We start from the raw sequence: 13,346 nt of genomic DNA on the forward strand, positions 1-13,346 counted from the left end.
ATTCAACGATAGCTATGTGTCTCCCCATGGCTTTCTTCAGGCTAAATATCTCCAGTTTCTTGTGTGGTCCATTTATTCCTATACTTCAAGTAAATATTAAATACTGATATTATATCAATTATTTATGGTGCCTTTACACATAATTTAGCTTCCTTGTTTATCCTATGTAAACTTTGTTTAATTTTACATTTTTTCCTTGTTTATCTCTACTTTTTTGGTCCTTTTGTTCAGCTATTTTAACTGTGTCCAACTCTTTGGGACCTTACTTGGAATTTTTTTGAGTGGTTTGCCATTTCTTCAAATCATTTTATAGATGAGGAAACTGAAGCAAACAGGGTTAACTGACTTGCTTATGGTCTTACAGTTAATATATGTCTGAGGCTAGATTGCAATTCAGGTCTTCCTGATTCCAGATCTGGCACTTTATCAACTATGCCTCTCACTGCCCTTTTTATTTGGTTCACTGGAGGAATAATAAATTCTGTTCCACACTTCCATTCCAACTGTCTGAATATTTTTGCTTTAAATGTATTTCTTAGGGGCAGCTAGGTGGTGTAGTGGATAGAGCACTGGCCCTGGAGACAGGAGTACTTGAGTTCAAATCTGGCCTCAAACACTTAATAATTACCTAGCTGTGTGGGCTTAGGCAAGCCACTTAACCCCATTGCCTAGTAAAAACCTAAAAACAAACAAATAAATAAAAATAAATGTAATTCTCGTAAATAATACATTAATTCTTTCTAATCCATTCTACTACCCTTCTTCATTTTGAGGGTAAATTTATCCCATTCATGTTTATGGTTACTATTGTTAAGTTGTAGATTAAAAACCTCCATCATTACCTCTCATTATTATTTGGAGCATCAAATTATTTGAATCTTTCAAATGCTTTGTGGCATTTATTTTTCAGATCCACTTCTAAAATTCCAACACCCTATTTTCTTGTTATTTATTACTATTACAATAGCATTATTTTCTATAGCTTTTATTGCCAAATCTACAATATTTCAACTACACTGTAGGTTAAACAAGTTTTTATGAGCTATCCTGCATATTTATCATTTTTTAAAGTTTTTTTTTAAGGCAATGGGGTTAAGTGGCTTGCCCAAGGCCACACAGCTAGGTAATTATTAAGTGTCTGAGCCTATATTTGAACTCAGGTACTCCTGACTCCAGGGCCGGTGCTCTATCCTCTGCACCACCTAGCCACCCCATTTGTCATTTTTAATCCTGTTTCTGGGGGAAGGGAGAAATTTTCAAAATAAATTTGTTGTAATTCAGAGATTCCTGATAAGTATGTAATTCACAAAAGAAGTAATGTTTTATGACATAATGCTTGAATACATTCCTTTCTTCACTCTTATAGGCACCACCATAATTCATACCCTCATTACTACTTCTTGTCTAGACTATTGCAATACCCTATTTCAGTTGATGTTCCCTCAGATCTCTCTCCAATTGAAAACATCAGCTGCCACAGTGACTCCTAAAGATCATCTAAAGCAAAGAAAAAGAAGGTATGTTTTCAAATTTTTAGTTTGGGACCTAACTTGATCAGCTTAATTTCATTAGTTTCAATTGTGTTGTTATTGTTGATCTTTTTATTTGTATTGGTGGAATGACAAAGGGCCATTTGGAAATTTATAACATCATTCGCTGACCATACAAAAAATATCGATTTAAAAATTAGCCTGCTATATTTGATCAAACATTTAATTAATTCAAAGCTAAAAAAGCTCTTAGATTTATTGAATTTTGGGTCCTGCCAAATGATTTTGGCAGTCTTATATGCCTACTGATAGAATATTCCCTGCCCTTGATCTAAAGATAGAGGGGTTGCAATTTGCATCAATGGAGTTAAGTGCTCACACCAACAAAATCAGACCTTTTAAGAAAGGAAGAAGATATTAAATATAAATGGAGTTTACATGAGACTTTTGAAATTACTGACAACTTATTGTAAAAGGATGCTTAAAATAAGTACAAGATGGTACCAACTGGAACTCCCCCCTTCACCCCTCTGGAACCCTAAAATTTTTTTATTAAAAAATTGAGGGGGCAGCTAGGTGGCACAATGGATAGAGCACCAGCCTTGGAGTCAGGACTTGAGTTCAAATCTGGTCTCAGACACATAATTACTGTGTGACCTTGGGCAAGTCACTTAACCCCATTCCCTTGCAAAAAAAACTAAAAAACATTGGTATTTTTTGTATGTCATGTATTTCACAATATACTCCTTCCAGAAAGTCTTATGTTTATAATTTTAAAAGAAAAAAATTATCAAAACTGACCAACACATCAATCATTTATTTCGTATTATTCCATATTCATATTCCTTTACCTCTAGAATGAAAAAGGATGCATTTTCAAAACTTTTCTTTGGGAGCCAACCTAGTCACGATAATTTTACTGTATTTAGTTTCAATTGTTTTGGTATTGTTATGATCTTTACATTTGCATTGGTGTAATCATTTTGTATATTGTTTTCCTAATTTTCTCTACTTTGCTTTGTATCAATTTATAAGTTTCCATGCTCCTCAGTATGGCAGCATATTTAAATTTTTTTTTATATTGCAGTAATATATACCACCAGATACTACAACTTAAGCCATTTCTTAATTGTTGGGCATCTGCTGTTTCCAATTCTTGCTTGCCAAAAAGTGCTACCATAAATATTTTGGTGTATATTATATATTGTCTTCCTCCTTTTTCATAATTTACCTCCAAAGCCTTCCTTTAAATAGCAAATCCTAGGGGCACTTAGGTGGCGCAGTGGATAGAGCACTGGCCCTGGAGTCAGGAGTACCTGAGTTCAAATCCAGCCTCAGACACTTAATAATTACCTAGCTGTGTGGCCTTGGGCGAGTTACTTAACCCCATTGCCTTGCAAAAAAAAAATCTAAAAAGAAAAAACAAACCTTAAATAGCAAATCCTCTAAACTGCCAGTTGCCTTTAAAAAAATTGCCTCTTCAAAGTTTTGATGCATTTTTAAGCCTTAAGAGCTTACAAAGTTTTATACTGTACCCTATGAATTAGATCCTTCTTTTATAACTAACAAAAAAGATGCTATTTCTGAAACTTGGGAGCGTGAAGGCTAAATTCTCTTCCAGAATCTTGCTTAGTTTCAGCTTCTGTTCTGATTGTCCTATCATCTAGGTAGAGAGAGGCATAAGGGGTTCACTTTTGTCTGAAGCTTTCAGGTCAGTATAGTCACTTCCGTCCTCCCTTACACACCAAAGTCAGGACCCAACAGCTGGGGAATACTGAACTGAATCAAATTCAAACCTTATTTAAACTGTCATAACAGCATCCAACATGGCTAGGTTGAGAGTATGTCTCAGTTGAACTATGAGGTATTGGTGGAAAAGCACATTGTTATGTACATACATACATACATACACACACAAACATGTACGCACACACAAACACCCCCCCCCGACAGACATATACACTGAGAGAATTGAACACTTATGTTCAAAATACTAGGCTCAGCACTAAAGATACAAGTAAATAAAAGCAAGACAGTCCCTGCTTTCAAGGAACTTATTTTCTAATGGAGGAAGACAATACATATATGGGCAAGTGATGACCAAAGAAGGAAATTTTGCTTACGAAGAGGACAGAATTGATTTAATTTATTGATTATGAAGATGGAGGAAGGTCATATGGCAAAGTAGCCATAGCTGTTTGGAATGTGAATGTAAAGCATAGACTTAAGGCAATCAGATGTAATGGGTCAGCTACACTTGCACTCTCACCAATCAAGGTAGCACAGTCCCAAGTCAACAATTTTGAGTTTAAGTGGGTTGGGTCAGGTAGGTGGCGAAGTGGAAAAAGCACAGGCCCAGGATCTGAGCTCAAATCAGGTCTCATGACATTTAATAATTACCTAGCTGTGTGGCCCTGAGCAAGTCACTTAACCCCACTGCCCTGCAAAAACCAAAAACCAAAACAAAAAGACCTTAAGGGTAAGGAACCAGAGATCTAATTAATCTAAAAGCTGCATAATCACTACATTAAAAAAAATGTATTTTTACATGGATTACTTAGTATCACCATTTGATGGATAGACTGCAAAGTGCTAAACTCTAAGCAGCAGAGGAAGTTCAGAGTACATATTTGACCATCCCTGTTATTTATGCAGGATTGAGTCAAAAAGACCTTAATGCTCTTTTTATGAAGGACCAACTTAAACTAGGAAATATCAAATTCTATTGTACTGATGAGCCAAACTTATGAAAAATAGTAGGCTATTAACATTCCACAAAATACATATCCCTGTCCCCCCACCCAGTATTTGCCAGACCCAATCTTATAGTTTGTTGAAATTCTTATGTGACATAATTTAAGTAAAGGCCCATCCTTCAATATATTTATGATATCTGGAGTACCACCATTCATGACTTTGGGTTGAGATTTCATTAATGTAATCAAATGAGATAATGTAAAGGAACTTTGAAAACCGTTAAACTTTATATACATATTATTTATATAAAACTAATAACCGAACAACATCTCAGTAATAAGTCTGGTATGGAGAAAGGTTATGGAAATATAGTATGTAAAAAGAGAGGTGTCAGAAGAGGTGGATTGGTCCCCTTTATCTTTCTCTTCTGCCCACTACCTTTTGCTTTTCTTTTCCTACCCGCCTCTGCTTCCCTTTCCTACTCTTGATCACAACATATATTCCATTGTACAATATTCCTTCACCCATCTGTTCTCTCATTTGTGAACTTCCACAGCAATTTCATGTACAATCATTCATCTCTTCTCCCTTACCCTTTCTGGTTTCATTTGTCTTTTAGGTAACTGGGCTCCCCATCGAATATTCTGCCTTCTTTTAAACTATATAATTAACTCTAGATTAGAACAGTACAACATAGAGCTCATACAACTTGATAGTCATCAATTTTAAGAGGTTTTGGGGGTAGAACCACTGCCTATTATCCTTAGGATAAGGACTAATCCTTTCTCCCTCAGACTGTCTTAAGATATCCTTAGATTTCTTTTGGTAACCTGAAGCCCAATTTCAGTTTCATGTCTTATTACTTGATCCCTAGTCAACCATTTTAAGTTAGGTCAGAGTATGGTAGTTGGCTTCCTGTTTATTTATCCTTCATTAGTGATGGTGGGTAGCCAGTCATTATCTCCTTTTGGTTTTGACTTTGAAGCTCAGGTGATTCTAGTGGATAATGCAGGAACACTCAAAGGTGGAACATACCCACATTTAAGAGAGGTAGTCCAAACTGTCACTTATTCTAAAAGGGCAAATAATTCTATGTATCTAGTATTTAAATCTAAAGAATGGAAGAATCATTACCAAATTACCCAAGCAGACAGCGTTATTTTCATGCTCTGCCAAACTTACTACTAAGATTTCCTCACAAACTTAACTTTCCTTAGTCCTCTGAAAACTGGCTTCCACCTTCATCTTGACTGAAAATGTATTCTTAATGGTTGCCAATGGACACCAATGATTCCAAGGTTCAATGGAATTTCTTCAGTTCTCATTTTTCAGGGCTTCTTCAAAATAACTTTACTCAGATCATAAGGGTATATTTCAATTTAATAAGTTAACAGAAAAATGCTGGACACAATTTAGAAGTTTCATAGATAATTAGGTTACTTGTTTCCTAATATATTAATTCTTCAAGATGATTTCACAAATTTCATTATCAATTTAATACTATAATAAATTTAAGTTTATTCCACTGATAATTCCATTCATAATTTAAACATAAAATGTTCATTATAAAGACACTCCAAAAACAGAGTATAAAGTATTAAAATATTCTGAAACAAATGAAGAATGGACAGTTTTGTTTTCTTTTAGATTCATTTCTTTAGCGGGCCGGTCTGTAAAGTTTTTTGTAGCCTAGTTATATTGGCATCCAGGGCTGCAAGACCATTTCTGAAGTCCTGTTCATCATGTGAAGTGAATGAAGAGAGGGACGACATGCTCCAGTCAGACATTCTTGACATTAAATCAGAATTTAAAAAGCTGTAGTCACATACAGTACTACTATTTTTCACCAGGGAACTGGAAGTTTGACATGTCAAGGTATTACTATGACCTGGAGACTTGTCCAACAAGTCCGTGGGAATCTTACCAATTACCTCCTTAATTTTCATAAGGAGTTGCTCATCTTCTAAATTAACTGCTCTTATCTTTTTAGAAACTTCTGTTTCCATCTTTAGAGAGGAAGTACTGGGGAACTTTTCAAAATTAGCCTTTGCATCTTCTGAGGACACAAATAAAGAGATGGGCTTAAGAAGATCATTTTGTTTTTCAGAACTAGGAATTCCACTGTTGTCAGACAGTTTAGAGTTAGAAACATTATTCTGTGGCAATGGACTTATTCTTTCAGGGGTAGATTTCTTTTTTGAGGTACTTACAGCAAATGGTAGATAAATTGTCTCATCAGTCAGGCCGAATTCATCATCTATTAATGTGTCCGTCTCATTTCCCACTTCTGAAAGTACCTTTGAATGATAAGGTAGAGTTCCAGGGTCTAATTCAAAAGCTGAACCTGGAGGTTTGTGTTTAGAGACTTCAGGGTTTAGGAAATTTTCATAGGGCACATTTGGCACTCTCTCGTTTTGGTCTTCTTTCAAAAATGGTGACTCTGTGTGAGTATAAATTTGGTCACTTTCCAACTTTTTAATGTAACTCATGGGAAATTGAGATGGAGACTGTTTATGTTGTAGGTGTTTTTCGTGAATGTCTAAAAGGGATCTGGTAAGCATTTTCTCAGGCTTATAGAGGCTGTCCATACTGAGGTCTGTGAGGAGTTGTGTCATGTTGCTCTGCAAAGTTCTGTTGGAAGAAATTGGTATTTTAGTTATTTTCCCTGGTCAAAGCATATTTTTCTTTTGGCAACAGTTCACTTCTATTTTGAACAAAATGTCACAAATGGCTTAACCTGAACCTCATGGAATAATTTACCGCAGATATCGGAACACCTACAAAGATTAAAAGAATAAAGGAAAATATTGCATTTCTAGATGTTTTTGACCTTGTAGGGTAAATTAAATGACTTAATGACAAATATATTATTTTATATATTGATTATGTTATTTAAATATATTGATATATTATTTAAATATGTCAAATATATTATTTTCAGGCAAAAAGAGATTAACCAAATAATCTCTTTTAAATATGAATTCACATAAATTTATATATTTATATCTGAATATATAAAGACACATATCTATCTAGAGCTGAAAGTCAACCTTCTCCTATTACAGATGAAGAAATAGAAGCCCAGAGAAGATTTGCCAAGGCCACAAAGGTATAAAGTATAAAATTGGGATTTGAACTTGCTTCTATACCTGCAGTTCAGTCCTGGCTTATAATTACATACTTGGCTAAAATACAGGAAGTGGGAGGCTAGATAACAACTTATCAGATATGAGAGAGAATTCATAATTTAGTGGTTGGACCAGAAGGCCCTCTAATGTAACTTTCAATTCTAAGATACCATATAAACAATGGATTGTTCATGGTACCTCAAACAGAAACTAAGTTATTTCCTTCCATTAACAATATACAAATAAAATATATTACCCTCTAGTGGTTATTATTAGAACAACATGGCTAGGTCTTAAGTGCAGGTGAACTTGGTTTTAAAAACAGAGTTCTATAAAACTCTTGTGTCAGTCAACTTTACATAAAATGAAAAATTTTCTACTTGGGGCTCCATACATCATAATTTCAGAAATGCTTTTTCTTTATTTCTGATTAATGAAATAGTAGCAGCAATTTTTTTTGTCCTCTAAGCCCAAGTAGTTAGAAAAGTATAACTAAATTAGAGGAGCTTTTCTTCAAAGAACTTTTTAACTGACAAGGTTGGGAGTTTTATACTCAAAATAAGAAACACCTAGTATATATTTCCTAATATAGTCATCAAGCACTAGAAAATTATTCTTTTACAAACTTAAAGCGTCAGGAGGAGAGCAGGGCAATCAAAAATCAAAAATAATTTAAGGAAATATAATCAGTAAATAAATCAGTAAAACTTCTAATGTGGAAAGTATCAATATTTACTCTACAAATTAAGTCAAAAACCCTCCACACATTGAAAAAGAAAGTCTCGGGGGCGGCTAGGTGGCACAGTGGATAAAGCACTGGGCCTGGAGTCAGGAGTACCTAGTTCAAATCCAGGCTCAGACACTTAAAAAAAGAAAGTCCCTAAATAATTCCAATGAAGATATTATTTAAATTAAAAACAAGGTTGTCACTACTAAAAACTATTACTAGTTAGCATTATAGAAAAGGAGATCTCTCAGGAATGAGGAGCCACCAGAATTTGATTCAGGAAGAATTTCTCAACAGTAGGCTATGAAGATATCACCTCTTTCATTCTCTTGTTTTTTTCAAGGCAATGGGGTTAAGTGACTTACCCAAGGTCACACAGTTAGCCAATCATTAAGTATCTGAGACCTAATTTGAACTTAGGTCCTCCTGACTCCAGGGTCAATGCTCTATCCTTTGCACCATCTAGCTGCCCTATCACCTCCTTTTCTTGATGACAAAACATGAAAAAGAAGAGGGTAGATGATATCAGAAAAAGTAATTCTGGATGATCTTGACCAGTGCCAGGGAAAGGAAATAAATACATTGAATTTAAAGACAGAAATATGCTGAGGTTAGTGAAAGACATGTTGTAGGTGGTCAGACAAGTCAGGGCTTGAAATCCTTTTTAACTCAACATTTGACAAGATAAATAAATACAATAGCTAATAGTGGTATCAGAATGGGAGTGAAAATTACCTGGTAAGTTCTTTTAACCGGATGATTTCAGCTTCACGCTGATGTAAGGTTACATCCAAGATCTTATTTTCCTTCCTAGATGTTTCTAGCTTGAACTGGTAAGTTTTCACATTGGCCATGGCTTCCTCTAATTCTAAAAGATAAAGAGTTTTAGTTTTCAGTTTTATTAGAAATATGATCATTTAAGACAGTTCATATACATACCAATTTTAATCTTTGCAATCTCCATCTCAAAGTGCTTCTTATTTTCAAATATTTTTTTATCTTTCTCTTGAAACAACTTGACATACTTCTTGTACTCATCTTTCTGGCTTTCAATCACCTTCAAGAGCTTGTCATTCTTAATCTTCAGTAACTTCTGATTTCTTAATGACTCCTTCAGCTGGGTTTGCAGGGACATATTGAGTGACTGTGTAGAAATTACTGTTAAGACAGAGACCAAAATTTGTTTTTAAGCTTAAAGATTACATGCATATGAGTAGAGATTCAAAAGGAAAGTAAAAATTTAAAATTTTCATCAAAATGACTCTATGCTCTGTGCAAGCTCTGTATATAATGAAAAACATTTAAAAAGTCAATTACCAGTGAATATTGTATACATTTTTCAAGTGATAGTTTTATTTTCTTAACCTAAAAACAATATATTCCAAGATGAATTTGACCACATAAAGGGACTAGAATTCACCTTTGCTGTGGATCTTGTCAAAATTATAATAAAACTTAAAAAAAATAATTTGGGGATATTTTTGGTTAGAGGGAAACTTCTATGTCCTTATATTACTTTAGGCCTTTTAAAGTATATAATGCAACTTGGTGGGGGGGGGGAATCTCTCCACCAATTCTTTTTTCAGTATCAAATGTAGTTCTGGAAATATCTCTCCCACACTCCAGCAAAGCCAACAACTCTGTAAACCAACACCAACCAGGTCTAATAGTATTATAGTGCTTGTGGATATTATTATTTTGATTCTGCTTACTTTTCCTGAATCAGTTCATGAGTCTTCCCATGTTACTCTGAATTTCTCACCTTCTTTTTCTTCTTACATAAAAAATATTTCAGTATATTCATGTTCCCCAATTTGAGTTTCTAGTCATTACCATTAAAAAAAGCTAACTTTTTTTTTTTTAGTTTTTGCAAGGCAATGGAGTTAAGTGGCTTCCCCAAAGCCACACAGATAATTATCAAATGTCCAAGGCCCAATTTGAATTCAAGGGACTCCTGACTCCAGGGCCAGTGCTCTATCCACTATGCCACCTAGCCGCCCCAAAAGCTAACTTTTAAAAAGGATTCTGTGCAAAAAATTAGTGAAAAAAGTTATACATTGAAGACTAGTTTTAACTTCAGTCATGTCTATATATATACTTCCATATTGCCCTCTATTCAATGAGTCCTTTCTTGTAACAGTTAAACAGATAAATGTTGGAGGCAATGTGGGAAAACTAAGATTCTAAAGCACTGGTAAGAGTTGTGAACTGATTCAACCTTCTGGAGAACAATTAGGAGCTATGCCCAAAGGGCAATAAAACGAGGCATACCCCTTGATCCAGCAATACCAGCACTAGGATGAGCAGCTAGGTAGCTCAGTGGATAGAGCACTGGCCTTGGAGTCAGGAGGACTGGAGTTCAAATTGAGCCTCAGACACTTGATTTTTACTAGTTGTGTGATCTTGGGCAATTACTTACCCTTGATTGCCTCACATCCAGGGCCATCTCCCAATCATCCTGACTCCTATTTAGCCAATGGACCCAGATTGCTCTGGAGGAGAAAGTGAGGTTGGTGCCTTAACATCTCTCACTCAAATCTAATTCATGTGTTTGACACATGGCATCACCTCCCTGATGTTGTGGTCTTCTTCAAAAATGAAGGACAAACATTACCACTACTAGGTCTGTATCCCAAAGAAATCACAAAAAAGGGGAAAAGACCTGCCATGTTCAAGAATATTCACAACATCTCCTTCTTGTGGGGACAAAGAATTGGAAATCTGAGGGATATCCATCAACTGAGAAATAGATAAACAAGTAGTTATATGAACAAAATAGAGTATTATTACTCTATAAGAAAGGATTAACAAACAGCTTTCAGAAAAACCTGGGAAGACTTATTTGAACTGATGCTGAGTGAACTAAACAGAACCAGGAGAACACTGTAAACAGTAACAGCAACACTGTGCAATGACAACTGTACTCTTTTCAGCAAAACAGCAATCAAAGATAATTCTAAAAGACTTGCCATCCACATCCAGAGAAAGAATTATGGAATTTGAATACAGATCAAAACATGCTATTTTTATTTTTAAAATTGATTTTTGTTTTTTTCATTCTAATGACTTTCATATTGTGTAACACATTTGTACATGTATAATTTATATCAGATTATTTACTATCTTAGGCTGAGAGGGGAGGGAAGGGTAGGAGGCAGAAAACTTTATAAAAATGAATGTTGAAAATTATCTTTTGTATAAATGGAAAATAATAATAAAAGAGCAACCCCCCAAACCCAAAAAGTTAAGCAAAAGCAACTGATAATAGTGACCACTCACCACAATGTAGAGATCAAAAGAGCCTAGAAACCATCTGTGTGAAGTTAACACCCAACAATCCTGAGGCACTGTGAGGATAGGAAGAAAACTGGTAGGCTATCTGCTGCTCATCTGATCACTTTACCTTACTACAAGATTATCCTATTTCCTTTTTCAGTGATACATCTCTTTAATTATTTTCTTCATCATCATCTTTTTTCCAAGAGGATCACTGACATTATAGGGTGATGTCTTGAATTGTGTATGAATTAGATTTAAGTGAACTGGGGTTGCACAAAGTCATCAAAGTTCAGTAGCAAAGCAAAAGTTAAGATGACTGGTGGTGGCCTGGGATGCAGTGGATGAACTTAAGTGTCTTCAGTATCTGATCAAACTCTAAGCACTCCACAGCACTTGTTTCACTTGCTTACATGGACTCTGGAACAATCTGTGTTCATTTTGCCCAGGGAAGTCTTTACATGTTTGAGGTAGACATTCCCTAATTCAAAGTCTAGGCCCACTAGTTATCTTCCCCCTGGTTTAGCAGGTTGACCAAGATGGCTGCTGCATATGCTACAGTTTCTTGGAATCCCAGGTGAGAGTTGAGTGCTAAGTGGATATTAAAAAGTGGATGAACAGTCCTGTAAAGGGTTCAGCAAGCCCTGAACACACATACTCCCCCCTTTCTTTAACAATGATTTTTAAATGCCACTGCTCCTGTGCAGTTCTAATGGTATTATCTTATATAGTCTATTCATGACTTCTATACATTTCTCTACTGCAAAATGATTGAAATAAATAAGATCATGAGAAATATAAATTCAGAATAAATTTGAATCACTATAAACAGGTGCTAAAATTTTCAGACTTTTAATATTTATGACTCACATATAGAATCATATGTGTTTCTTTTATCTATATGGGTCCATGGATTCCATCTTATAGGGATCCAATGGAATATTGATTTTAAAAAAAGATATTTTCTGAATGGAAATAGCAATGCTTAATTAGATTTATGGGGAAAATCAAAAGACTATGGAAGCAGAGAATGCTCTGTTCTAAGATCACATAGCTAGTAAATGTCTTGAGGCTGGATTTGAACTCCAATAGGGCAGCTAGAAGACACTGGCCTTGGAGTTAGGAGGAATGGAGTAGTTTGAGTTCAGTTTTAAACATAGTTAGATAGTGACCTTGGGCAAGTCACTTAATCCTAATTGTTTCTAACCAGGGTCTTCCCCAGTCATTCAGACTCATATCTGACCACTGGACCCACATGGTTCTGGAGGAGAAAGTGAGGCTGGCAGTTTAGCACAGCACCCCCCCACTCAAATCCAATTCATGTGCTTGTCATGGCATCCCCTGATATTGAGGTCTTCATTGAGAATGAAGGACAAATATCATATTAAAGTGCTTTAAAGTTTGCAAAGTGTTTTTTTAATATTTATCATTTGATCTTCACATGATAACCTTGTAAAATTGATGCTATTATTTTTTCCATTTAACAGATGAGGAAACTGAGGCTAAGACTTGTCCAAGACCACAAAACTAAGTGTCTTAGGCAAAATTAGACTTAGGGCATTCTGATTCCAAAATTGGCACCTTATTCACTACCAACTTAACTACTACATATACATATTAACTTCTCAAAGCAAATTATACACATGAAAGTATCACATCTCAGCAACTTTTAGGGACATTGCTTTCAGGTCTCTTGGTTTTGAGGGCTATTTGCCACTTGAGGTCTAAGGTGAAGGGTGCTACAGAAGTGACGGGGACCATACCTCTGCTGTGAGACTTAGGTAATTATCAAACTTAATTATTAATCATAAATAAGAAAAAAGTGTTTGCCAATAAAGTTTCCTTTCCTCACCAAAAAAGGGGGAGAAAATACAAAAAAAAGGAATTTTCTTGATTTTTATTTAAAAAAACTTTCAATAAACACAGAAAAAAAGGAAAGAAAAAAAAGAATGGCATACTTCCTGTACAGTCTTGAAAAATTTCCTTTGTACTGTTATTCATTCTTTCTTACTCATAGTCACTATCTTA

At 35.1% G+C, this 13,346-nt stretch overlaps 1 protein-coding gene across 4 annotated transcripts in view; it reads right to left on the minus strand.

Moving 5' to 3' along the window:
* Positions 1-4,300: 4,300 nt before the first annotated feature.
* CCDC14 (coiled-coil domain containing 14) overlaps positions 4,301-13,346 on the minus strand; it is a 44,785-nt gene continuing 35,739 nt past the window's right edge. For 2 of the 4 annotated variants that reach the window (XM_074214678.1, XM_074214677.1), the window contains exons 11-13: positions 8,982-9,200; positions 8,778-8,910; positions 4,301-6,818 (exon numbers count right to left, since the gene is read on the minus strand). In XM_074214678.1, coding sequence (XP_074070779.1) covers positions 5,837-6,818; positions 8,778-8,910; positions 8,982-9,200 — 1,334 coding nt within the window. In that variant the 3' untranslated portion in view covers positions 4,301-5,836. The remainder of the gene's footprint in view (positions 6,819-8,777; positions 8,911-8,981; positions 9,201-13,346) is intronic. The other 2 variants (XM_074214679.1, XM_074214680.1) reach the window with 1 other exon arrangement.

This window comes from Macrotis lagotis, chromosome 1, assembly GCF_037893015.1.
Source record: "Macrotis lagotis isolate mMagLag1 chromosome 1, bilby.v1.9.chrom.fasta, whole genome shotgun sequence".
Lineage (NCBI taxonomy): Eukaryota > Metazoa > Chordata > Mammalia > Peramelemorphia > Peramelidae > Macrotis > Macrotis lagotis.